Raw genomic sequence first — 25,530 nt, 5'->3', positions numbered from 1 at the left:
GTGCATAGTAAATGACCATGCCAGAGGCCCACGGAGATAGCTTCACCCCCATCCAGACCTGAACCTAGTCCCAGACCTATAGCCTCTCTTGTTGGTGCTAAACGCGCAAAAGGGTTTCCCCGTTTGAATGGGGTTGGAACATCTCCCCTATGAGGAAAGACTAGAGGTTAGTCTAAACACGCAAACGGGTTTCCCCGTTTGCGCGTTTAGCACCAACACAGAGAGGCTATAGGTCTGGGACTAGGTTCAGGTCTGGATGGGGGTGAAGCTATCTCTGTGGGCCTCTGGCATGGTCATTTACTATGCACTTTCTCAACATCCAGAACTAGCCCGGGGGTTACATCAGCAAATCTTGTGCTGATAGACTTCCATTTGACATTTGCTGACCCAATAAATGTGCTATAGTAAATTCTGGGTCAGTGACAGAGTTAAACTGACTTGAACCCTTATCACCTGCACTAATCAAACTATACCTATTAATCCTCCCCAGTTATATGCTTATCTTTTTAGTATAATTGAGAAATAAGCAAGTGAGTTAAGTTATAGATATCTGGATTGTTTTTTCTTTTTCATTATATATCTTTGCATATAGACGGTACATTTTTTTTTTCCTTTTTTGAACATATAATTGCAATGCTTGATTTAGTGCCTTTTTGAATGGATAATTTTGCAATGTTATATATATTATATAACATTTTTCGGTTGTTCCTCCACCTCTGTATCTTGCTCACCATCAGGTACTGTTCCTATATTTTCTCTCTGTCCTGTTCTTCCCTCGCTGCGCTTGAAAGTATGCAGTAAAATATCTATGCATCCTTTCAGTTATGTAATTGTGAAAGTCATGCTGTGGTTTATGACTATTATTAAAATATAGGTGTCATAAGATGATATTGTATATTAGAGGTCTAGTAAGCATGAATATTGTTAGTATGTATGATAGTTGCAGGAAAATATAACTTTTTTCAAGGTTATGCCACTTATTGGGGCCTTTAAGGAGGAGAATGTTTTTTTGGTTTTTTTTAAAGAGAATCATCCATAAAATAGAAGTGAAAAGCAGTACTAGCAGCTTAAGAAGATTGAGGAAGCTGAAAAAAAGGAAAGCTTTAAAATCAGAGGAGATATGAATATATTTCTGATATTGTCTTTGTGGAGAGAATAAGAGAAGAGGCATGGATAGAGCTTGAGAAAGCTTTTATGAATGAATAAGGTAGATTTTAAATGTCTGGAAACCACCGATAGTAATGGCTGGGATTGCACAGCTATAGCAGCTGTCTGAATATTTGGATTGTTCAGAAGGCATTTGACAAAGTCCATCATGAGATATTCATCAGGAAATTCAAAAGTCATTGGATAGGAGGCAGACTTAATGTGTATTGGTAATGGGCTAAAGGATAGGAAACAAATAAATGTAAGTGGAATGCTCCAGCGATTTGTACTGGGACTGGTACTATTAAATACATTTATAAACTATCTGGAAAAAGGAGTGATGAGTGAGGTGATCAAATTTGCAGATAACACAAAATTAGATAATGAGCCAATTGTGGGGAATTTAAAGAGGACTTTGTGAGACTGGGGGATTATATTGCGCCCCTTCCCGTGGTCCCACGGACAGGGCCTTACCTTCGCGGCCTTGTTCCATCACTGACACCGCTCCCCGTGGCCCTGGGAGGCCGCCGCCGAAATCTGCCTTTGCGGCTGGAGCCGCTGACGATCCGGCCTCATGCGGCCTGGAAGCCGTTGCTGCTGCTTCTGGCCTGCCTGCCCCGGACACCTCATCCCTCGCGGGCAGAAGGCTGCCCTCAAGATTCTTCGCGGCTGAGTGCCGCCTCCGGCCCTGCTCTCTGACCTGGCAGGGATGCCGCAGACGTCGCCTGCCTCTGGTCCCTCCTCCTATGCGGCTGGAACGCAGCCAACTTGGCCTGCTTCTTCCTGCCCTGCAGGGCCACTCTCCAAGGTCCTGCAGCCTGCCTCTGGCCTTCCTTAGACATGCGGCCGCGCCTCTCTCCTCTTTTTAAAGGGCCAGTGACAGGAAGTGGCCACGGCCCCACCGACATCCAGTCTCCACCTCCTTCCTGGATTTTCCCTATAAAAGGGGCTTTGCTTCATTCCTCCATTGTCTTCGCATCTATCCAGATGCTCCTGAAGACTTCTCCTCAGTCTGATGCCTGTTCCATGTCCTGAGGTCCGTTCCATGTCTTGATGTCCGTGACTCTTCAGCCTGATGCCTGTTCCATGTCCTGAGGTCCATTCCATGTCTTGATGTCCGTGACTCTGAACACTGATGTTTGTTCCATGTCCTGATGTCTATGCTCCGTGAGTCCATTCCAAGATGTCTGTGAGTTTGTTCTAAGATGTCCATGAGTCCACTCCAGAGAGACGTCCGACTCCATTCCACAGAGTCGTCCGTGACTCCATTCCAGTGACGTCCCAAGCTTCCTTGATGTTCCAAGTCTTCCTTGATGTTCCAAGTCTCCTTGTGTCCCATCTTGTATCTGGTCCTAATGCTCCAGGTCCTGTAGGACCCTTGCCTCCAGAGATTCCCTGTTTTTAATCCGAGTTGTCAAGCTCCAAGATTTTAGCTTGTCTTCCCAAGTCCTGACTCCGAAGGATCCGACGGGTTGCTGCTACCCTGCGCTAAGAGACTTCCTGAGCCTGTCTCTTTCTCTTCGTGGTCCGTGACCTGCCATCTGGCTGTGTAGGGTGCGACGGAGACAGTGTGGTCTGTGACTAGCCACACATGCTGTGTAGGGTGCCTGTCTTGCTCATCCCTCCTTGTCTCATGTCCTTGTCTCCTCAGTTCCAAGTTTTTGTCTCCTCGTCTCCTTAGTTCCAAGTCTTCGTCTCCTCGTCTCCTCAGTTCTGTCTTCGTCTCCTCATCTCCTCAAGTCTCCACATCTACATCCATGTCTACCTCCAAGTCTCCACGTCTACCTCCAAGTCTCCACGTCTATGTCCAGTCTTCCAAGCTCCATCCAGCTCTGCTCCTGTGCCACCCATTCCTGCACACACACCTCACCATGGGTGTGATTCGTTTCCCAACCTGAGCCACTCCATTGCCCAAGGGCTCCGCTCTCTTATGAGCCAAGTGACACACACCGAGCCTACACCATCGGCTCCCGAACACTGCACTTGCAACAGATTAGATATCTAAATAGCAGATGAAATTAATGTGGACAAGTGCAAAGTGATGCATAGGAAATAATAATCCAAACTATAGGTATTCAGTGCTGACATCTTAGACATCACCACCTAGGAAAAGGATCTTGTAATCTTGTGGACAATATTTTGAAATCCTCAGCCTAGTGCTTGGTGGCAGTCTAAAAAGCAAATAAAATGCTAGATATTTTTAGGGAAGAAATGGAAAATATACCAGAGGATGTGATAATGCCCCTGTATCAATCCATGGTGTGACTAAATCTTGAGTATTGTTTGCAGTTCTAGTCACCCAATCTCAAAAAAGTATAGCAGAACTAGAAAAGATAGAAGTTTGACAAAAAATGATAAATAGGATGAATGGCACCCCTGTGAGCAAAAGTTAAACTGCTTAGGGTTCTTCAGTCTAGAGAAGAGACAGCTAAAAGGAGATATGATAGAGGTCTATAAATATTTGAGGTGAAATAGATAAATAGGGAATGATTATTCACCCTTTCAAATAGTATTATGACTTGGGGATACTCTATAAAACAAAAAGGAGGACATTTAAAACAACTCAGAGAAAGCATTTTACACTCATGCACAATTAAACTGTGCAATTTTTTGCCAGAGAATGTGATGAAAGCAGTTTTTGTAACTGGGTTCAGAAAAAGTCCATAAGCCATTACTAGCCATGTAGACTTAAGAACATAAGAACATAAGAAATTGCCATGCTGGGTCAGACCAAGGGTCCATCCAGCCCAGCATCCTGTTTCCAACAGAGGCCAAACCAGGCCACAAGAACCTGGCAATTACCCAAACATCTAGAAGATCCCATGCTACTGATGCACTGATGCAATTAATAGCAGTGGCTATTCCCTAAGTAAACTTGATTAATAGCAGTTAATGGACTTCTCTTCCAAGAACTTATCCAAACCTTTTTTGAACCCAGCTACACTAACTGCTCTAACTTAGGAAAGTTACTGGTTATGAGCAAGAACAATTGGATGTATTCTTTGGGATCCAACCAGATACTTGTGATCAAATTTGCCACTGTCAGAGGCAGCAGGATGTTTGACGATGGACCTTTGGTCAGACCCAGTATGGCATTTCTTATATTCTTAGTTCTGCCTGAGGTAGGAGGAAATATATTTAAATCTGAGGGTATGAAAGTGGTGCAAATAGTCGTTATGTATTTTGGTGAATTGATACCTTGAGGCAAAGTCTCTGGACTGAGTTGAGGATCTTAGAGAAATATCTGTGTTTGCACTTCCATTTAAAGAGCACAATTTCATTTTTTCAAGCCATGATAAACTTTTTTCTTTGTACAAATTATTTACTTTTTTTTAAGATATTTTGTAAAAAAAATCATCTATCTGATGCTATTGATCCTCTCAAGACCAAACTTATTTGGCAGAACTGAACTTTTAAGAATTTTGTGTAACTGATGATGTGATTTTTTCAATCTGCTATGTAGTACTACTGCTTTAAATATGTACAGTACAATTAAAATGATTTTCTTTGGCAGGCAACCTTGGTTTTATGGTTGGGGCTTCAATCTTCCTCGAGGACAAGCTCTGTTGGACAAATGGAATCTGATTCCTGAAGGGACAGATATTCTAATAACGCATGGACCACCACTTGGTAAGAATGTATTACATTATAAAGGTAAATATGTTAAGTGGGAAAGCTATGTAAAGACAAATATTTTGTTTTTAGCTGAGTGACTGAAGTACAGGGAGATAAAGTAAGTTGTTCAGTATGAACATTGAATTTAGAGGCAGCAAGGAGTTTGATCTTGTGTCTCAAGACTTTTTCCTTACCACAGTCACTTTAAATATAAAATCAAACTATATGTTAAATAAATACTGGGATATCTCTGCTTGGTATTTTGCATAATAAGGTAACAGTATTAAAAACACTATATCCAGATAATAAAGAGTTTTATAAATGTGCTAAACATCAAGGGCCGGATTTTAAAAGCTCTACGCATGCTGGGCCTATTTTTTAAAGGTCCGGCGACGCACATAAAGCCTCGGGACGCGTCTAAAAGGGGCAGTCCCGGGGCTTGCAAAAGGGGCAGTCCAGGAGTGGGGCGTGGGTGGGGTGGTCCAGGGGTGGTCTGGGGGTGGGGCCAGAGACCTCCGACACAGTGGCCATTTGCCGCTGTGTCGGAGGATCACGTGCCAGCAGGCTGCCAGCGTGCGCAACCTGCACCTGCTTCCAGGCAGGTGCAAAAGATTTGATAAGAAATGGGAGGGGGGGGGCCTTAGAGTAGGGCTAGGGGCTTATGTTAATTCCAGATAAAGCGACTGGTCCTACTTGCTCCCCTGGGCTGAAATCGCACTGAATTCTCATCAGTTTGCTTCAACTGGGTCGTCACCTTTTCAGCTAGTTTATGGACGTCAGCCATTACCTCTGCTACCAGTGCCATTATCAGTAGCTTCCCCTGCAGCCCAGGCATCGGCACAAGATTTGCATCAGTTGTGGGAATACACAAAAGGACTTCTCCAGAAGGCTGGACAACAGGCCAAGAAGTTCTATGAAGCCCATCACAAAGCTGCTCCACAGTTTCAACCCAGAGACAAGGTATGGCTTAGTACCCACTTCATCCGCCTTAAACTGCCATCGGTTCAATTTGCATTGGGTCCAGTCACGTACAGTTTGAAGCTTCCACCGGCACTCAGAATACATAACGCCTTCCACATCTCTCTTCTGAAACCACTCATCTTGTCGGAATTTTCCAGGAAGACACCTGAACCCCAGCCTCTCACTGCTGAAGAAGACATCAGGTGGAAGACATCCTTGATGTTAGAAAACACAGCAGACGTTGGGAGTATCTTATTTCCTAGTAAGGATTTGGTCCTGAGGAGAATAGTTGGGAACCTGCATGTAACATCCTCGACAAGGAGTTGATCCAACAATTCCACAGGTCACATCCTAGGAAGCCGAAACCCCCGGGGAGGGGCCCTAAGAAGGGGGGTACTATAACACCTGTCAGTCGCAGATGGCTGTGACCTCTCATGCTCACCTCTTTTCTCCCTGCACCATCAAGTCTGGGAAGAATGGCGGTCTCTGCTAATCATTCCTGGGACAGCGTGGGCGCTGCCAACTGCCATCTTGGACCCGGAATTACTTAGGTACTCGCACGCGTGCAAGAGCCTCCTTTGTACATGTCATGGCAGAAACCTCCGGGACATCCCCTCCTGATGATGTCAATCCGCTACTGTATTTAACCTGACCAGCCCATGTCTTCTTCAAGTTAGCAAGGAGTTCAGTCATGCTGAATCTGCCTCATTTGAGGACTTCCTGTTCCTGACTTGGGTCTTGGCATCCAACACTCTGAGTACCTGCTCCTCAGGGGCTCCCCTGCGTACCTGGCTATCAGCTCCTTGGAGGGCCTACCGGCCTGACTACTACCAGACCTGCTTCTCAGGTCTCTCTCTCTCCTGGAACCATCTCTTGTGAGTACCTCTACTGATTTCTACTATACGAACTGTATTGAGGATTCCCACGGTGTACCCCAAGCCTGGGGCCACTGCCGCCTTTCCTTCAGTAGAAGCTATTCAGCATTTCCTGCACTGCAGAGTATTGATACACCAACTATGAGAGCCACTTCCGGGTTCCGGCATCTCTACCAGTTCTTCAGCATCTACTGTACAGATATTCTCGGCATACCCCGCTCCACGGGCCACTATCGGATCTGTATTCCTGAGGTGCCTACACTCGTCCGAGGGGATCCCCAGCATTCCCCACTCCACGGGTCACTACCGGATCTTCTCATCTGTGGCCTTGCTCTGGGTATTCCCCATTGCTCAGGACTGTACTATTACATCTCCAGCTCTGTGGACATTACTTTTTCCTTCCTTCTTAATAAAGCCTCTAATTCTAGCTGTGTCCCATGCCACTGATACTACGCCTGCTGATGGTGAGGCTCACAGGGCTCCTCTCTGTGGGCGAAGTCACCTCTCATCTCAGCCCAGGGTTCACATTCTTACAAAATCATAACATGTGCATACCATTCTGTTTTGATCACCAAAAGCTGCCAGTCGTACTGCAACCCACCCACTTGTTAGAGGAAGTATTCCCCCAGTGGACCCATTGTGGAGTTGGTTCTGCATTCAGGAATCTTCACAGGGTGTGAACTCTGCATCTGATGTCCATTACCCCTCTGCTCCCTTCTTTAGGGGAGGCCCAGGATATCCACGGAGACCCAGTGCCACTTCCCAGCCCAGAAGAAGTCCAGCAACTTTCTCAGGGTCTGGATGAAGAACTCTGAAGGAGGCCTCAGGACAGCCAGCCAAGCCACAGCATGCTGGACTCCAGCTGGTTCACCACTAAGGACCTCCCCCGGAAGGTTATCAGATGGACTAGACCCTTCCACGCCCTTAGACGAATTGCAACCTTCTCCTCCAAATCTAGTTTGCCTGGGTTTTGGTCTTCATAGTGGACACCTAGATGTTTGAGGGTCTCCCTGCTCCTCGAAAAATTACCAATCTGCCTAGGGAGTAAATCAACCCTTTGCATCCCTACCCAAAGTCCAGAGCATTTGGCCCAGTTGATTCAGACTAAGGATGCGGATGAAAAAACCCGCTGGCAGGCTCGCATTTTCTCATCATCAACTGGGTCTTGGACCATTAGGAGTATGTTGTTGGCATAAGCCAACAGGGTGATCTGCATCCACGGTGCCTGTGGCACAAGTCCAACAATCCACCTGCACAAGAGACACTGAAAAGGCATGATGGCCAGTGCGTACAGCTGTCAGGAGAGCAGGCACCCCTGACATACTCCTCAACTGAATGCCAGAGGCGCAGTCAAAGACTAGTTCACCTTCACGAGGCATTCTGTAGAAGAATACAGGACATGGAGAAGACCCATGAAATGGGGGCCAAATCTGAATGGCTGTAGGGTTCCTATGAGGTATGCGTGATTCACCCTGTCGAAGGGCTTCTCCTGAACAAGGAACAAAAAGCCTACAGACAGACTGCAACAATAATGAATACAGTCCCGGACCAAAAAGATGTTGTTGAAAATGGTCCAGTCCAGGACCGTAAAGGACTGGTCAGGGTGAATCACGTGCACCAGCACATATCTTAACCATTGCAGTATTGCCTTGGCCAAGATCTTATAGTCCATGCACAGCAGGGAGACTGGACGCCAGTTCTGAATGTCACACGGATCTCTCCTTTTGGGTAAGAGGGTCAACACCATGTAATGGCAGGAAAGAGGTAAGACACCAATCTCCCAGGCTTCCTCCAAGACCTGCAGGAGATCAGGTCCTAGGAGATCGAAAAATAGGCATCTGACCTAGCGTGGCAGTGACATCAGTCAGAGTAAAGGGCTTATCTAGTCCCTCTATGTTGCGCTTACTGAGTTGTGGCAAGCTCCTCTCACAGGTTCCTGCAGTCACTGGTGTTGACAGGGTCCGGAGAGAAGAGAGCTGAGTAAAATTCCCTCACTCTTGCCCTAATCCTCTCTGGCTCCATGAAGGGAGTTCTGTCAGCAGAGAGCAAACAGGTCATCCACTGCTTCTTCCCCCTCCTGTTCTCAAGTGCATAGAAGAAGTGTGAGCTGCAGTCCATTTCTCATAGGACCTAGACTCGCAAGCATACAAAAACCCCTTGGCATCGCAGCTCTTCAAAGTTTCAAAGTATACGCTTTTTCTCCTCATACTCTATCTGCAGCTGGTAGTTAGCATCAGGGAGTTCTGCCTTGAGAGTTAGCAGCTCCCTTTTGAGCCACTCCGTCTGAAGATTCCACTCCCCATTAAAGTCTCTGGCATATTGCAACAGAGAAGCCAGAGACAAACCTTCCCCATGTCCCACCATACAGCAAGCGAGGGGAGGTCTGGCTCATGCTCTTGCCAGTCTACCCAAAACTCATGGACCGCTGTCACGAGCCGTTTCTGCTTAAAGGGCTCATGACATCATCCCACCACAAGGAAGGAGAACACCCAGTGCCTCCGGAGACCCTCCCTGCAGCCGTTGACATTCAGAGTGCCAAAATGTCAAAGCCATTCTCTGGTAGTAAGCATGTGGTCACATGGGGTGGCAACTTACGAGGGGTCGTCTGCCCCATGTTGGTCTTCTAACTCCAACCTGCTTGGCTGGCCAATCACCTTCTCAGATAACAAGAGGAGGGTCGGCTCAACCAGGGGATTGAGGGTCCCTAGGGGGCAAAAGGATTCTGCATGATGCACTGGCACTCCTGCAGTGGGGTAGCCCTCATCCCCTTTCTCTCTGTGTGGGGAAATGAAACTCCCCCTAGGGGCTGGGATGGATGATATCAGGCCTTCCAACTCAGTGATGGGCAGAGGAGGAGCTTCTATGTCCTCCTCCAATGAACTACCATCTGCCCATCTGAAGGTTCTGCTCTTCAGGCTCGATTTTTATCCTTCCCCCATGCTCAGTTCCACTTGCTGGTAGTCAATCAGGGTGCACATTGATTCTCTGCCCAGTTCTTCCCCTGGCTCCCCCCCCCCCCCAAGAGGTGTGCCTCTCCCCACCAAAACCTTTCCAACTGACAAATTGGTCTTTATGGGTGGGAGTGGAGGAACAGATGTTATTGACTCTGCCTTGTCACCTTCATAGGGGCTGAAAAGGGGGAAGTTTGGGATGGGGTCATATCAGAAAGGGAGCTGTAATGGTCCTCCACACATGAGTGCCACAAAGGTGTCCATGTCCCAACTCTGCAATGGAACCCCTGATGGACCTAGGGCATGCAGCTCAGGAAAGCATGGCAACTGGGCCCTTTTCTTCTTCTTTGGACTGGGAAGGTGAGCCTCCAAGTCAAAAGTCCAGCTGAGCTGCCTTTCAATGCTCGTGTGGTTGGTCCCTTCTTCCTATCGTCCCCAGCTTTGGGAGGATTGGTGGGAAGGGAGCCTAGTATAGAGCCTTGTATACCTGGGTTGGTGGAGAATCAAGCATTTCCCATCCCCTGGTTCCACTCTCATGTTCTTCCATCTTAGTCCCTCATTCCTAGTCCTTCTCCCTCCCCTTTCCCTGCTAGTGAACCCTCAGCGGAACTCAGAGAACAGTATTCCTGAACGGGACCTGAGCCCAACCAACCACTGGCTGATGTACCAACAGGGGTGGCACGTATTTCGCTCCCCTTCTTAGGTGGGGGCCCCACAACTTCCAGGTCATTTTGGGTGGGGGGTGATATGTCCACTCCTTCAGCAAGGAGTGGCCTTGTTACTTTTTTCTTCTGTTTTTTCTTTTTAATCTTTTCAATTTCATTCTCACTTTTCTCCTCTGTGGAAGGGAGCAAAATCCCCCCGATTGGACTGCAACTCTAGTGGGGTGAGGGTCTCACAGAGGTCTGCTGAGGCACCACAGCTTGCTTAGCCAGGCCTGCCTGTCTATTGTTGAAGCTACTCCATTGTCTGGCCTTCCCGGGTTTAAGGAGGTCCTGGCGTCCAGGATATAACACAAGCACTGCAACTCTGGGAGGTACAGTAGCAGGGGTGGACTCCTGATGCTTCTGAAACTGTCCTTTTTTCTGGAGACATCCTTCATGGCATAGATAGCACCAGTCCTCCATCATGGTGAAATAGATTTTGTAAGAGTGGTCCCTATCCCACACAGGAAATCATCCCTCTGCTTCTTCTTTTCCCCTGGGAAGTTTAATCCAGGCCTTCTATGGGATTCCACATGCTTCGTGGCTTGAATCTTGAATCCTACAGGAAGGAGAGAGATGGAAGATTTCACTTCCCCTAGGGAGCTAGCTGCTGCCCAGCCCGGCCTCCGTGAGAAACGTGGAAACATTGGATAGAACTATCCTTACCCACTGGGCATCAAGGGTTCTAAAGGGTGGAACATGTCCTCCACCACCAGACTGGTGATTAGGGCCTTGTGAACAGCTGCAATCGAATGCAAGTAAATTACCACTTTGCCATTCTCTTTGCTGGTGGAGTGGACATCCTCTGTCTCTTTATTTGTGCCGCTGCCAGGGCATACAAATGTATGTCCCCAGAAGTGAGCATCTTGCAATGCACAGTGTGTTTCCGGCTTAGGCCGCAATGTCCTCCCATGATGATTTTCTGAATCGCCGCAGGCCTAGCTCTCAAGTTTACAGTGGGTGGGGGAAAGGGGTTTCAGGCTTCTATGGCCGCATAGGATTTTACAGCCAGGATTTAAGTGCTGGAGCTCAGTTCCACCCCTCTTGTGCATTGGGATTTAAGTTTCCTCTTTCCCCCTTGGGTTTCTCCCTGGGACTTCGAGTGCCCTTGTCGTTCCCTCCCTGGGGTTCAGATGTGGGTTGGTTATTCCTCCCTGGGGATTTGGGGGTGATGGGTTTACTCCTGGGAGTTAAATGACACCCAGAAGATTAAGTGATGCTCATGGGCTTTCACTATGGTGACTGGAAGCCATCTGCGTGCCTCACTCCCGGGGCCCAGTCTCCATCTGCTGCTTTCCTTCCCTGGGGCTACCAGGAGCACGAGGGACCTCTACCCGAGCTGGGCCACCTCGGATGGGGTCTCTGCTCTGAAGGTCAGCACCCTCTAGGTGTTTTTTGCCCTGGGTGCCTGAGGTGTTCATGAGGCTCCCTCTCCGTGGGTTAACTTTAGTGGTCTCTGTCCCTAAGGGTTAGGGATTCTCTGCAGAGGTCCCACATAGGGAGCTACCCACAGGATTCCCGCCCAGGGAGCCACTCACAGGGTTCTTACCTTGGGAGTCCATGCCAACTGGGGGATTCTCCCCAGGGGTCATTGATGTCTATTGGGTTCCCTCCCTGGGGTCTTGCTGGGTCTCCCAAGAGGTCAGCAACTGTCACATCAGATTTTTTGGTCATAGCATTGATATCTTTGGAGTCGGGGGATCTCCCCCAATTCCTCTCTGTCTGCAGTGTTGGGCTAATTGTACCCTGCTGACCAATTGGGCTATCAAAATCTCTGGTGATCGTCTGAAGCCTTCAGAAGTCCTTTCCAATGGGCTCTCAACCTCTTGTTCCAGGCCTGGTATGGAGGCAGATTCTGGCTTCTGCTTGTTTATGGGCTTCTTCTCCTTTTTGGAGTCCCTGCAACTCCATCACACTGGGCCTTTCCAAGGCATGATGATTTCAATGTGGCTCTGGGATACAGGTGGAGCCTCTGGCTGTGGTGTGGGGAAGGTCCTTTTTCTGTATTGGCCTTAATTTTGATACTATAGTAGTGCCTCCCTCTGCTCTACCCAACCCTTCTATGTCTCCTTTGTGTGTGTATGTGCATGCGTGAAAAGGAAAAAGAAAAATAAAGGATGGGAAGGGGATTAGAGGAAAAAAGTTAGGGCTGAATGAACTTTATTCAGCAGTGGGGGAGGGGAGGATGGGGTATCAACAGGTAAGGGAGCAAGCTCAGAGATTAAGGATTGGGGAGGGGAAGTTAGAATGAACAGAAAGGGGTTAGGGAAAAGGGAATGTGCACAGGCCATGTGGGTTCTGTGCTTAGTGGAAAAGTCCCTCTTTTGCCTGAAAAACCAGAAAAGTACCAAGCAGGAAAAAAGAAACTAACAACCAAAGGTACAGTACACAAACAAACTCTGCCAAGGATAAAGCAAACCCAAGCAAATAAAGCAAACTGCCAACTCAGGGGACATATGCAATAAGGGGATTAGAGCCTCCACAGCACGCATCCAATATTAATGAGGCTCTTAGTTACTCACCCGAAATTCAGAAAAAAAATGTGTGTCCAATACGCAGATTTTTGCACTCATAAATTATCGCCTGCTAGAGTAGGCCTTAATCTCTGAGCACTCCCAAAAGTTGTACAGAAAAGCAAAAAATCCTGCTTTTCTGTACATCTTCCGATTTAATAGTGTAGCTATATTAAGTTGGAGGAACGAAAGACAAAAAAAAAAGTTAAAAAAAGCGTGCTGGCGGTCATGTTCGGCAAACGGAAGCTCAGTTAACCAGCATCCATTTTCCAAACCCATGGCTGTGCAGATGCTGATAAATTCAGTGTTTTCTTAACCAGCGGATGGCCGTGGACAGCCGGCCTCTCCTGCAAGCACATCATTTCACTGACAGCGCGACCCCTAATTAGAATGTAGTATGGCGCCCCCAGGGGATGTGTCTGAGATCGTGTTAGGAAAGCAGGCGCTGAATACTCAGCACCCTCTTTCTTTGCGTTTTAATTGTATCAACCCCCTCAGAAAATAAACTAAGGAGAAACAAAGCAAATCCAAGTTCTGAAAACTACCACCAAACTGAAATAGAGATAGGAGAAAGAAATACCAACAGAAAAAAAATACTGAATCAATTTCACCTAAATGAAAACTAGAGGAGGGGAGATGGAGATCTGGGGTTGCTACTGCACCTCCAGACACTTAGCTTGGGAAGGAAATGTTCCTCAGTGAAAAGAGAAAAAAAAGACTTTACCTTAGGTGAAGCAGGCAGTAGCAGCAGGTCTCCTCTCCAACTCCTCCCAAGAAAAGAAAAAAAAAAAACCTCCTAAACCAAAAAGAGAGGGGAGTTAGATGATGTCCACTGAACTAGGGATGGAGGAATAGAGGGAAGGGGAGGGCCAGTGGTGCCCTCATGTAGCTACTATCAGGTTCTACTGATAAATGGGTTGGGGGAGGGGAATGTGCCAGTATGTTGGTGATAGCATGGGGGGTGGGTAGGAGTCCTGCCAGCACCCCTATTACATATACTCCTTTTCGAGACAGAGGCCTGCTTAACCACTTATTTGTAGAACATATCCTGTTAACTAAAATTAGAGTCTGCCACACAAGGCTGCCTCACCTGAGGTTTAGTCTGCCATATGTACATGCTGACAGATTAGGCCTACAAATTATCCATCTTATGTAGTGTTAAGTGCCAAAACACGCTTTATGATGCTTACCCATGGATACAAGAACACTTAGATTTTGTAGAAAGCATAATTTTTTATTGAGCAATATAAGTATTCTTGGGAGATGCTGGATGCCCTTTCTCTGACACACTGACCACCAGATCTCATTGTATACATGAGCTGATCCTTCTTTTATAAGTAAATACAATACAGTACTAGGTCAGAAATTCTGAAATTGCATGACCACCTGGAGTATCATTTACATAGGTTGTCATGTAAACAGCATGATACAGTATCCCTAAACTATCCTGACCAGTTCTCCAAGTTGGGGCCCATTTACCATCACTCTTTAGATAATCCTTTGTTCTGTTAAAATCTTGCTGCTCAGGGTAATCGTATATCTTGGGCTGTGTGCAGTGTTTACAGATGCCCCTGTTACAGTTGCCCCTGTAATGACATTCTAGCCTGAGGTTCTAACCATTGCCTTCTGCTCTTGTGACCCTATAATTAGGCATCACAAATTGTTTCCAGCTTCAACTGCTGTCCAGGTGTCCTTGGAATTCCTCCAGGTCAGGCTCAGTAGGGCATTTAAAGTTCACATAGCCAGAAAGGCTAAGATAGCAGAGGATTCTGGGTCAGTTGCCTTCTCCATGTTGGTCTCAAGCTCAGGCATACATATAATTTCACTCTTGTGCCACTTACAAATGGCAAGAGTGGCACACCCAAGTACCGGAGATGAGGACAGAACAGTAAGAATTGATCATGGCAAATGGGCTAAAATGTGTAGGCTAACAACTAACCTTTGGTGTATATTGTGTGTACAGAGTAGTGTGTGTATCTCTCTAGATCCCTACTAATGTAAGTAATACTCGTAGATAGACATGCATTCTCTAGTTAACAAATAATAGCATTGTGACTAAGTTCCACTAGATGTCTGTTAGCTCTCTTATTGAGCTCAAGTATGGCTGCATTTTAAAGAAGAGAAAATATATAATAGCATGACCCCATATGTTATCTTTCAGAGTCAAGTAATCACATAATAATGTTGTAACAAGTATAAAGATAGGAAAAACAAAGAGAAACTAGTATGGAAAGTATTATTTTTCTCATATAATATCATTTATACTGAGCGAGTCTCTGCAAGGAGTACAGTCTCATAATGAGAGGCAGAGACAAGAGTGGAAAGGTATAAAACAGAAGAGGAAGAAGTACAAATATATGGTAAATGAGAAAAAGAGCATTGAAAACAACAACAACCAAGGATACGAATCACTAAAATAGCAAACAGGGATATAAGCAATGTATGTAACCAGGAGAGTGAAGGAAGCCAGGAAAATAAAGAGGCAAACTGAGAGTCAGCAGAAGAATTCACACTGTCTTGTACAAATATAATGTGGGACAGGTTACAAAGGTGTTGAAAAGCACAAGACATGTTCTGGTCATAGGCAGAAATGGGAATATTTGTAAACAGAAGTGCCACACTACCAGAAAACATCCGTGAGAAGTTGTAAACCAAACTCTAGGTAAATAACCTAATAAGTAGTGTTACAGGAAGAAATGCTCAAAAAGGTATACAGGGAACTCATAGTAGAAGGGGAATAACCAAATTCAGTATGTTGGTTAAGGTTAGAAGCAGGGGGAAAGCATTTGGTAGTTGCAATTAGCTGCATTTCTTACAGCAAACAGAATAGCAGATATTTGACATATGCTGGCATGCAGTCCAGCAGCCAGAATTATACATCCCTCTTGATCCTTGAATCACCACTGAGACAACAAAGTTCACAACAGGGAAGGGAAGATCCAGAGAAAAGGACAGGGGGGGCAAAGAATCAGGAACTCTCAGGAACATTTGATCCACCCCAAGACATATCACACTGTAAAGTGGAAAGCAGTGAAACAGGGTGATTGGTTAGTGTGATCAGACTAGCTTTCATAGATAAAGGTAAAGGAGAACATATCAGATAATCATTTAGTTGACTCAGTAAGTAAATCCATATATGTATTAGGGATGTGAATCGTGTCCTCGATCGTCTTAACGATCGATTTCGGCTGGGAGGGGGAGGGAATCGTATTGTTGCCGTTTGGGGGGGTAAAATATTGTGAAAAATCGTGAAAAATCTAAAAATCTAAAAATCGCAAAACCGGCACATTAAAACCCCCTAAAACCCACCCCCGACCCTTTAAATTAAATCCCCCACCCTCCCGAACCCCCCCCAAATGAGTTAAATAACCTGCGGGTCCAGCGGCGGTCCGGAACGGCAGCGGTCTGGAACGGGCTCCTGCTCCTGAATCTTGTTGTCTTCAGCCGGCGCCATTTTCCAAAATGGCGCCGAAAAATGGCGGCAGGCCATAGACGAACACGATTGGACGGCAGGAGGTCCTTCCGGACCCCCGCTGGACTTTTGGCAAGTCTCGTGGGGGTCAGGAGGCCCCCCACAAGCTGGCCAAAAGTTCCTGGAGGTCCAGCGGGGGTCAGGGATCGATTTCCCGCCGCGAATCGTTTTCGTACGGAAAATGGCGCCGGCAGGAGATCGACTGCAGGAGGTCGTTCAGCGAGGGTTCCGGCGCCTCGCTGAACGACCGCTGGACCCGCAGGTTATTTAACTCATTTGGGGGGGGGTTCGGGAGGGTGGGGGATTTAATTTAAAGGGTCGGGGGTGGGTTTTAGGGGGTTTTAGTGTGCCGGCTCACGATTCTAACGATTTATAACGATAAATCGTTAGAATCTCTATTGTATTGTGTTCCATAACGGTTTAAGACGATATTAAAATTATCGGACGATAATTTTAATCGTCCTAAAACGATTCACATCCCTAATATGTATTAGAAGTTATAGGACTGGAAAATGCCCCATTTTCAAGACCCGGGACTTACACGCATCCGGGGTTTATGCGTGTGGTCTGGCCATTGAAGATAAGGCCCAGCCACATGCGTAAACCCCGGGATTTATGCGTACTGGGGTTTGAAAATCTACCCCTAAGTGAGTTGATCAAATTTGCAGATGACACAAAATTATTCAAAGTTGTTAAATCGCAAGAGGACCTCAAAAAATTGGGAAACTGGGTTTGCAAATGTGGACAAGTGCAAAGTGATGCACTTAGGGAAGAGTAACCCAAATTATGACAAGGGAACAGACGAGCAGAGTGCACCAATTGTACTCTCAAGTTCTTCCTCCACTCATATATCAATGAGTGCCAGGACAACTGGGCCACCCTCTTATCATGGGCTGAGTTCTCGCATAACACCCATATCAATGCAGCTACTGGATCTTCACCTTTCTTTTTTTTTTTATTTATGCATTTTAACAGAAATATATATTCCACAAATACAAAATATTCTCTAAATTTAAGTCCTCAGAATATGGGGGGTAGGATACACAACTCCAAGAAACATGTTTTTACTTATTGAGGTAATATCACAGTGACTACAGAGAACTAATTATTTCTATGAGGGACTTAAAGCAGTACTGTTCCCTACGGGTGTTAACGGGGTTTTCCCAATAAGAAATTGAGTCAGTTGTGGGGGCTCGAAAAAGATATAAGTATTATTAGTGTATTTGATAATGCATTTACAAGGATATTTGTGGAAAAATGCCCCCTCTACTGACATAACTTGTGGTTTCAAGAGAAGAAAAGCCTTCCTTCTCTTTTGAGTGTCTCTCAAGATGTCTGGGAACACTCTTATTCGACAACCCAAGAAAACAATATTTCTCTGCCTTAAACATAACCTTAACAACCAGTTCTTGTCTGGCTCTAAGGCCAGAATAATAATCAAAGTTGCAGGCGAGGCTTGTTCCATTTCTGAGACTTCCAATATTGCCGAGATGCCTATTGGCAAATTTCCTTGCACATTTTCTGGAATCACACCATCTCTTTGTTCATGGGATAGGTGGAGATGTCCTTTCATGGATTACAAACTGGTTAAAAGACAGGAAACAGAGAGTAGGATTAAATGGACAATTTTCTCAGTAGAAGGGGGCGGGCAGTGGTGTGCCTCAGGGATCTGTATTGGGACCCGTGCTTTTCAATATATTTATAAATGATCCGGAAAGGAATACGACGAGTGAGGTAATCAAATTTGCAGATGATACAAAATAATTAGAGTAGTTAAATCACAAGCGGATTGTGGTAAATTGCAGGAGGACCTTGTGAGACTAGAAAATTGGGCATCCAAATGGCAGATGAAATTTAATGTAGATAAGTGCAAGCTGATACATATAGGGAAAAATAACCCATGCTATAGTTACACGATGTTAGGTTCCATATTAGGAGTTACCACCCAGGAAAGAGATCTAGGCGTCATGGTTCCACTTTGAAATCATTGGCTCAGTGTACTGTGGCAGTCAAAAAAGCAATCAGAATGTTAGGCATTATTAGGAAGGGAATGGTGAATAAAACGGAAAATGTCATAATGCCTCTGTATTGCTCCATGTTGACACCGCACCTTGAATCCTGTGTACAATTCTGGTCGCCACATCTCAAAAAAGATATAGTTGCAATGGAGAAGGTACAGAGAAGGGCGACCAAAATGATAAAGGAGTTGGAACAGCTCCCCTATGAGGAAAGACTATAGAGGTTAGGACTGTTCAGCTTGGAGATGTTATGTGTCCCGGCCGTGCAAGGCCTACGCCCGGGCCTACTCACCACGGGAGGTCAGCTGTCAGCTCCAGTTCACCTTCGCTTGCGGCGGTGGGCAGCTGCCTCCATCCCCGAGCACCTGCAACCACCTCTCCCGCTTCTGACTCTTGTGTGATTTCTCCTGGCGCCCGGCGGGCCTCCCTGCATGGGCGGCGGAGTGACGCTGCTGCCCTGATTCCTCTGGGCTCTGGCTTAGGCACATGCGCACGCAACTTGTGCTCTTTTAAAGGGGCCATGGCGGGAAAGTAGCCTGTGGCCCCGGATGATGACATCACTGGGCCTCTGTATAAAAGGCAGGGCCCAGCCACTTGTTCCCTGCCTTGGTAACAGGTCTCCATATTTGCTCGTGTACTGGTTGCCCATTCCTGTTTCCTGTCCTCATCTCTTTCCTGTCTTCAGTACTTGTCCTCATTCCTCTTTACTGCCCCTGCGTGTCTCCTTGCCTATTCCTCATACCTCGGACTGATTCTCTGGTATTGACCCCTGCATCGCCTGGACAATGCTCGGACTGATTCTCTGGTATTGACCCCTGCAACGCCTGGACCACACACGGACTGATTCTCTGATATTGACCCCTGCAACGCCTGGACCACGCATGGACTGATTCTCTGGTATTGATCCCTGCATTGCCTGGACCACTCTCGGACTGATTCTCTGGTATTGACCCCTGCATTGCCTGGACCACTCTCGGACTGATTCTCTCGTATTGACCCCTGCATTGCCTGGACCACGCTCGGACTGATTCTCTGGTATTGACCCCAGCATTGCTTGGACCATGCTTGGACTGACTTTCCGGTATTTGACGTCCGCATTGTCTGACCACGTTCTACTTATCTCCTAGCTCTGACCTCTGCTCTGTTCCTGGAACTGTGCCTTCCTGCTGCCTGCCCTGACTCCATCTTGCCCTGGACGCTCCTGTGCTCTATGGACCCGGCCTCTCAGGCTTCAGCCTATCTTTACCTGGACACCTCCTGTATCTCTTTGTTTCTGTTGGTGTCTAGGTCTTAGGAACCCTGCCTAGTCCGGACTGTCTTTGGCCTTCCAACACTCTGCTTGTTTCTGGCATACCCTTGTCTACACTAATTGGGCGTCGTCTCATGGAGGTCCGCCTAAGTCCATCCAGCCCCGGCACCCGAGGGCTCAACCTAAGGGGAACATGGGCTGATATTGGCTTAGCTCCAGTTGGCCTCCATCTCCTAGCCTGCTCCTCCACCCGACAGTGGGGACCCATAGGGCTTACCCTGCAGGTAGCGCCAACCCCACTTCGGGCCAAGGGTCCACCAACAGCGTGACAGGAGACGAGAAGACTGAGTGGAGATATGATAGAGGTGTTTAAAATCTTGAGAGGTATAGAACTGGTAAATGTGAATTGGTTACTTACTTACTCTTTCGGATAATAGAAGGACTAGGGGGCACTCTATGAAGTTAGCATGTAGCACATTTAAAACTAATCGGAGAAATTTCTTTTTCACTCAATGCGCAATTAAACTCTGGAATTTGTTGCCAGGAGATGTTGTTAGTGCACTTAGTGTAGCTGGGTTTAAAAAAGGTTTGGATAAGTTCTTGGAGGAGAAGGCCATTAAGTGTTATTAATCAAGTTGACTTAGAAAATAGCCACTGCTATTACTAGCATCAGTAGCTTGGGATAGACTAAATTTTTGGGTACTTGCCAGATACTTATAGTCTGGATTGGCCACTGTTGGAAACAGGATGTTGGGCTTGATGGACCCTTGGTCTTACCCAATATGGCATGTTCTTATGTTCTTAATCCTGCCTTGGCCTAAGGTCTATGAATGCAACGCTATATGCTAGTTAAAAAGATGCTGCACCATGATTTTTCCTCTGTATGGTCTCCATGTAAACCTTTCCTTCCTCTGCTCTGACAAAATTGATGTCACACAGATAAGGGTTGGTTGCTATACACAGCTATAAATTTGCCATAGACTTGAATGGGAAACATAAATGAATGAAATGAAAATTTTTGTTTCATTTGTGGAGCTCTTTCATTCATTTCAGGGATTCATGAATGAAACAAAAATAGACTAATTGTTGTGCTTGGAGGTGAACCCTTGTCCTGGAGCAGTGGAGAACGGCTCCCTGGTAGGGACCAGAAAGCACCTGCCTCCAGGGGGCGGAGCACAGGAGGAGACAGAGGCTAGGATGAGCTTCACCACTGGAAGCCCGCGGTACCCCTGAGTGGAGCCCGTAGAGACCCAGGCTGCTTGGACTTAGATGGGCCTCACCGGGTCTCCCAGAGAGGTGTGCCCATGAGCAGCAAGGGAGCGCGGTCGGACTCTAGGCTGTAGGTCTGGAGGAGCAAGGAAGGCCAGTACAGCTTAGGCAATGACAAGGCAAGAGACAAGCCAGAATCAGAAGACGTGGTCAAGGTAGCTGGGGTCAGAATCAGAGGATCAGTCCGAGGAGTAGTTAATGAAGCAGGGATCAAGTTCCATAGGTCAGACGAGGTCACAAGGCAGGCAGAGGTCAGGATTCAGGCAGCGAACAGAATGGTCAAGGAGCAGGCCGAGGTCAGTACCGGAGAGACAGTCCGAGGGTACTACCTGGGGAGACAGGACAGACAGACGCTGAAACAGAAGGACGCTGGACAAGGCTGGAACAGTAGGATTCAGGAACTCCGGCTTGAGGCCTGGTGTGCAGTGGAAGGCCTGGCAACCACCGTCGTAGGACGCTGAGGCCTGGAGGAGCTCGTGGCTGCCACTGGGGAGGCCGACCCGTGACCTGCAGAGGAGCTAGCAAGGTGAGCAGGCCCATGCGCATACGGGATGCACAACACTATTTCATTGTGTTTTACCCATTTGTTTAAAACAAATGCACATCTCTATTATCTAATGTGTTTGATAAATAGTGCAAAGATCCTCTATTATTGCAAGTATTATTACTTTGTCATTATCAAAATTGGAAAGCAGGTATTTCAGCCATTATTATATGAATATATTTTCAAGAAATTATAAGCAAGATTCCATGTGTAACTTCTGTCTACTAGCCTTCAGGAATAAGCATCCCCAAAATTCTTTCTTGCTATTGTAAATTCAAAGGAGTATGTCTGGTGTGGAATCACAGTAGGAGTTCTTTTCATTTATATTAAAAGCTGTTTTATCCATTTAGGATGCTGCTTACTGCTTTCTGGATTTGTTTACTTTGATAGTTACTGAGAAACCAAGTGTACAGATTTAAGAGTTTCAGTAATTATCTCAATGTAATTAATTATTCTTAGTTTATTTAGCCATGAATGCATAATAAATTGAAAACATATGGGAAAACCTTAGAAGGTTGATAATGCATGTAAACAAAGCATGGTCAACATAAATATATAATATACTGAAAAAATCAATTTCATGAATGATTTGCTTAGCAATATTTCAATGTAAATATATGTAATAGGTGTAAATGTGTGAATTTTATGTCACACTGGGTTCCATACATACCCACTAAATTTTCAAAACGGACTTATGCTTATAATTCCACTTTGAAAATTTGGGATACATTCTGCATGTACTTTGTATGTGCAAACTTTAGCCTTCCATGGAGCACTAAAAATTATACTCTGAAGGCTAAAAAAATACAGCATTATGTATTTTACAGTAAAATCCCAATGGAGTGGTACAGAATAGGGCGTGAGGTTCTGTGCTCAAAGCAAGATCAGGATTTGGGACTGATCATATCCGATGATGTTAAGGTAGTCAAACAAGTAGAAAAAGCAATGGCAAAAGCCAGAAGGATGCTTGAGAGCACAGAGAAAGGAATAGCCATCATGAAAAACATAGAGACATAGAAATGACAGCACAAAAAGAACAATCTGGGCTGCATAGAGAGAGGAATATCGAGTAAGAAAAGGGAAGTGATTATCCCCTTGTACAGGTCCTTGGTGAGACCTCACCTGGAGTATTGTGTTCAGTTCTGGAGACCGTATCTCCGAAGAGACAGAGACAAGATGGAGGCGGTCCAGAGAAGGGCGACCAAAAAGGTGGAAGGTCTTCATCAAATGACTTATGAGGAGAGATTGAAGAATCTAAATATGTACACCCTGGAGAAAAGGAGGAGCAGAGGTGATATGATACAGACTTTCAGATACTTGAAAGGTTTTAATGATCCAAAGACAACGACAATCCTTTTCCGTAGGAGAAAAATCAGCAGAACCAGGGGTCACGATTTGAAGCTCCAGGGAGGAAGATTCAGAACCAATGTCAGGAAGTATTTCTTCACGGAGAGGGTGGTGGATGCCTGGAATGCCCTTCCGAAGGAAGTGGTGAAGACCAGAACTGTGAAGGACTTCAAAGGGGCGTGGGATAAACACTGTGGATCCATAAAATCAAGAGGCCGTCAATAAAGAGTGGGTGGCTCGCCAGAATGACGGCTACTGCCTGGAGATAATACCCTTATTCAATAAACATACACATGGTTACTGTGACTCCAACATCGCTCTAAGCTACAATAGCAAGAGGAAATGTGGAAAAAAGGATTCGCACTCACAAAGAGGGGAGTAGCTGGCTTGTTACAGCGGTTACTACCCCAAACCAAATAAGCCTGATACTTCACTTTCAATGCATATCCAGCATAGCTCTCTGCTTCAACGGCAGGGGAGAAGAAAAACTGATACTTCACGCATATCCAGCATAGCTCTCTGCTTCAACGGCAGGGGAGAAGAAAAACTGATACTTCACGCATATCCAGCATAGCTCTCTGCTTCAATGGCAGGGGAGAAGAAAAACTGATACTTCACGCATATCCAGCATAGCTCTCTGCTTCAACGGCAGGGGAGAAGAAAAACTGATACTTCACGCATATCAAGCATAGCTCTCTGCTTCAACGGCAGGGGAGAAGAAAAACTGATACTTCACGCATATCCAGCATAGCTCTCTGCTTCAACGGCAGGGGAGAAGAAAAACTGATACTTCACGCATATCCAGCATAGCTCCCTGCTTCAACGGCAGGGGAGAAGAAAAACTAATACTTCACGCATATCCAGCATAGCTCCCTGCTTCAATTGCAGGGGAGAAGAAAAACTGATACTTCACGCATATCCAGCATAGCTCCCTGCTTCAACGGCAGGGGAGAAGAAAAACTGATACTTCACGCATATCCAGCATAGCTCTCTGCTTCAACGGCAGGGGAGAAGAAAAAAGGATTCGCACTCACAAAGCGGGGAGTAGCTGGCTTGTTACGGCGGTTACTACCCCAAACCAAATAAGCCTGATACTTCACTTTCAATGCATATCCAGCATAGCTCTCTGCTTCAACGGCAGGGGAGAAGAAAAACTGATACTACACGCATATCGAGCATAGCTCCCTGCTTCAACGGCAGGGAAGAAGAAAAACAACCAATAAGGGCTGAATAACATAGTCTGGGTAAAACAAATAAGCATGGGTGTAGCTTGCTTATTGCGGCGGTTACTTCCCCTACTACCCCTAACTAATCAAGCTTGATATTTCACTTGGATGCAGCTCCATCACTGCTCTCTACATTAATGGTGGGGGTGGAAGGGAAATAGAACCAAAGAGCTAAGAGAAACAGATAAGTATGAGAAAAAAATGTGTGAAGCTTGCTGGGCAGACTGGATGGGCCGTTTGGTCTTCTTCTGCCGTCATTTCTATGTTTCTATGTTAATCAGCCCATCCAGTCTGCCCAGCAAGCTCCCACATTTTTCCAAAATTAGCTGTTGCACCGACCACCAAGTTCAGGGCCCGTGTTGGTAACTGTTTGATTCAAATTTCCTGCCACCCCCTGCCATTGATGCAGAGAGCAACGCTGGAGTTGCATCAAAGGCGAGCATAAGGCTTAATGGTTAAGGGTAGTAACCGCCGCATCAAGCAAGTTACCCCGATGCTTGTTTACCCAGACTGCACAGATCAATGCCTTGTTGGACGTTGTCTGAATGTAAATCCTCTTTTCCACATTTCTCCCTGTTATGACTAGAGGAGTGGATCCTTGGTCCAGCGATGTCCGTTAGGCCCACCGCCGGTAGGCGAGGCCTGTCCACAGAACTGCTTGTAGGGTTGAAGAAGATCTGGATGCAGGCGCCTCCTGGAGGTCGTGTTCTCCAGATAGCTGGCGCCTCCAGCGGGTCGAGAAAGCAGATGCTGACGCCTTCAGCAGGTCAAAGAGTCAGGACCAAAGAGCACTCAGTTGCCCAGCCAGGAATCAGGAGCCAGAAAGTTCCGCAGTCAGCCCAGGGGTCGAAAGCCAGAAAGTTCCACAGCCAGTCCAGGGGTCGAGAGCCAGAAAGTTCCGCAGCCAGTCCAGGGGTCGAGAGCCAGAGAGTTCCGCAGTCAGTCCAGGGGTCGAGAGCCAGAAAGTACCGTAGCCAGTCCAGGGGTCGAGAGCCAGAGAGTACAGCAGCCAGTCCAAAAATCAAGCACGGAGGAATCAAGCAGGAACCACGATCAGGAACAAACACAGGAGCCAAGAAGCCAAGGCAAGGTCTGAATGCTCAGACCTTGCCTTAAATAGGTCCCAGAAGATAGGGGCTGGCAGGAAGGAACCGTCCACTTCCGGTAAGGGTTCCTTTAAATCAAGGCAATAGCCGCCCGCGCGGCCCTAGGAACCTCAGGGGGCAGAGCTTAGCCGCGCGGGGAAGACGCCGCAGCCATGTTGATGCAGCAGCTGCTGCTAAAGAGGAAACCGCCGACGCTGGACTCAGCGTCGGCATTTGGCCGTGGTGTTAAGGTGAGTGGCCGGCCCCGGTTGCGGTTTGCCACGGCCGGTGGTCATAATAGTACCCCCTCCTTTAGGCCTCCCCCTAGAAGGCTTGGGTTTCCCTGGGTGGTTGATATGAAAATTTCTGAGAAGATCCTTATCCAGGATGTTAGTAGCGGGTTCCCAGGAGTTCTCCTCTGGCCGAAATCCTTCCCACGCTAGGACGTACTCCCATCTACGACCTCGTCTCCGGACATCGAGTACCTCCCGGACATGAAACGTCGTGTCTTCCTCCAGCTGTAATTGTGGTGACACAGGAACCTTCCAAAATGGCC

General features: G+C 46.7%; 1 protein-coding gene across 2 annotated transcripts in view; it reads left to right on the top strand.

Moving 5' to 3' along the window:
• Positions 1–25,530, top strand: part of MPPED1 (metallophosphoesterase domain containing 1) — a 419,956-nt gene that overhangs the window by 291,382 nt on the left and 103,044 nt on the right. For both annotated transcript variants that reach the window (XM_029600130.1, XM_029600131.1), the window contains exon 4: positions 4,661–4,776. In XM_029600130.1, the coding sequence (XP_029455990.1) occupies positions 4,661–4,776 (116 nt within the window). The remainder of the gene's footprint in view (positions 1–4,660; positions 4,777–25,530) is intronic.

The sequence above is a fragment of the Rhinatrema bivittatum genome, chromosome 4 (assembly GCF_901001135.1).
Source record: "Rhinatrema bivittatum chromosome 4, aRhiBiv1.1, whole genome shotgun sequence".
Lineage (NCBI taxonomy): Eukaryota > Metazoa > Chordata > Amphibia > Gymnophiona > Rhinatrematidae > Rhinatrema > Rhinatrema bivittatum.
The sequence above is the reverse complement of the archived record's forward strand: the minus strand, read 5'-3'. Positions and strand labels throughout refer to the sequence as shown.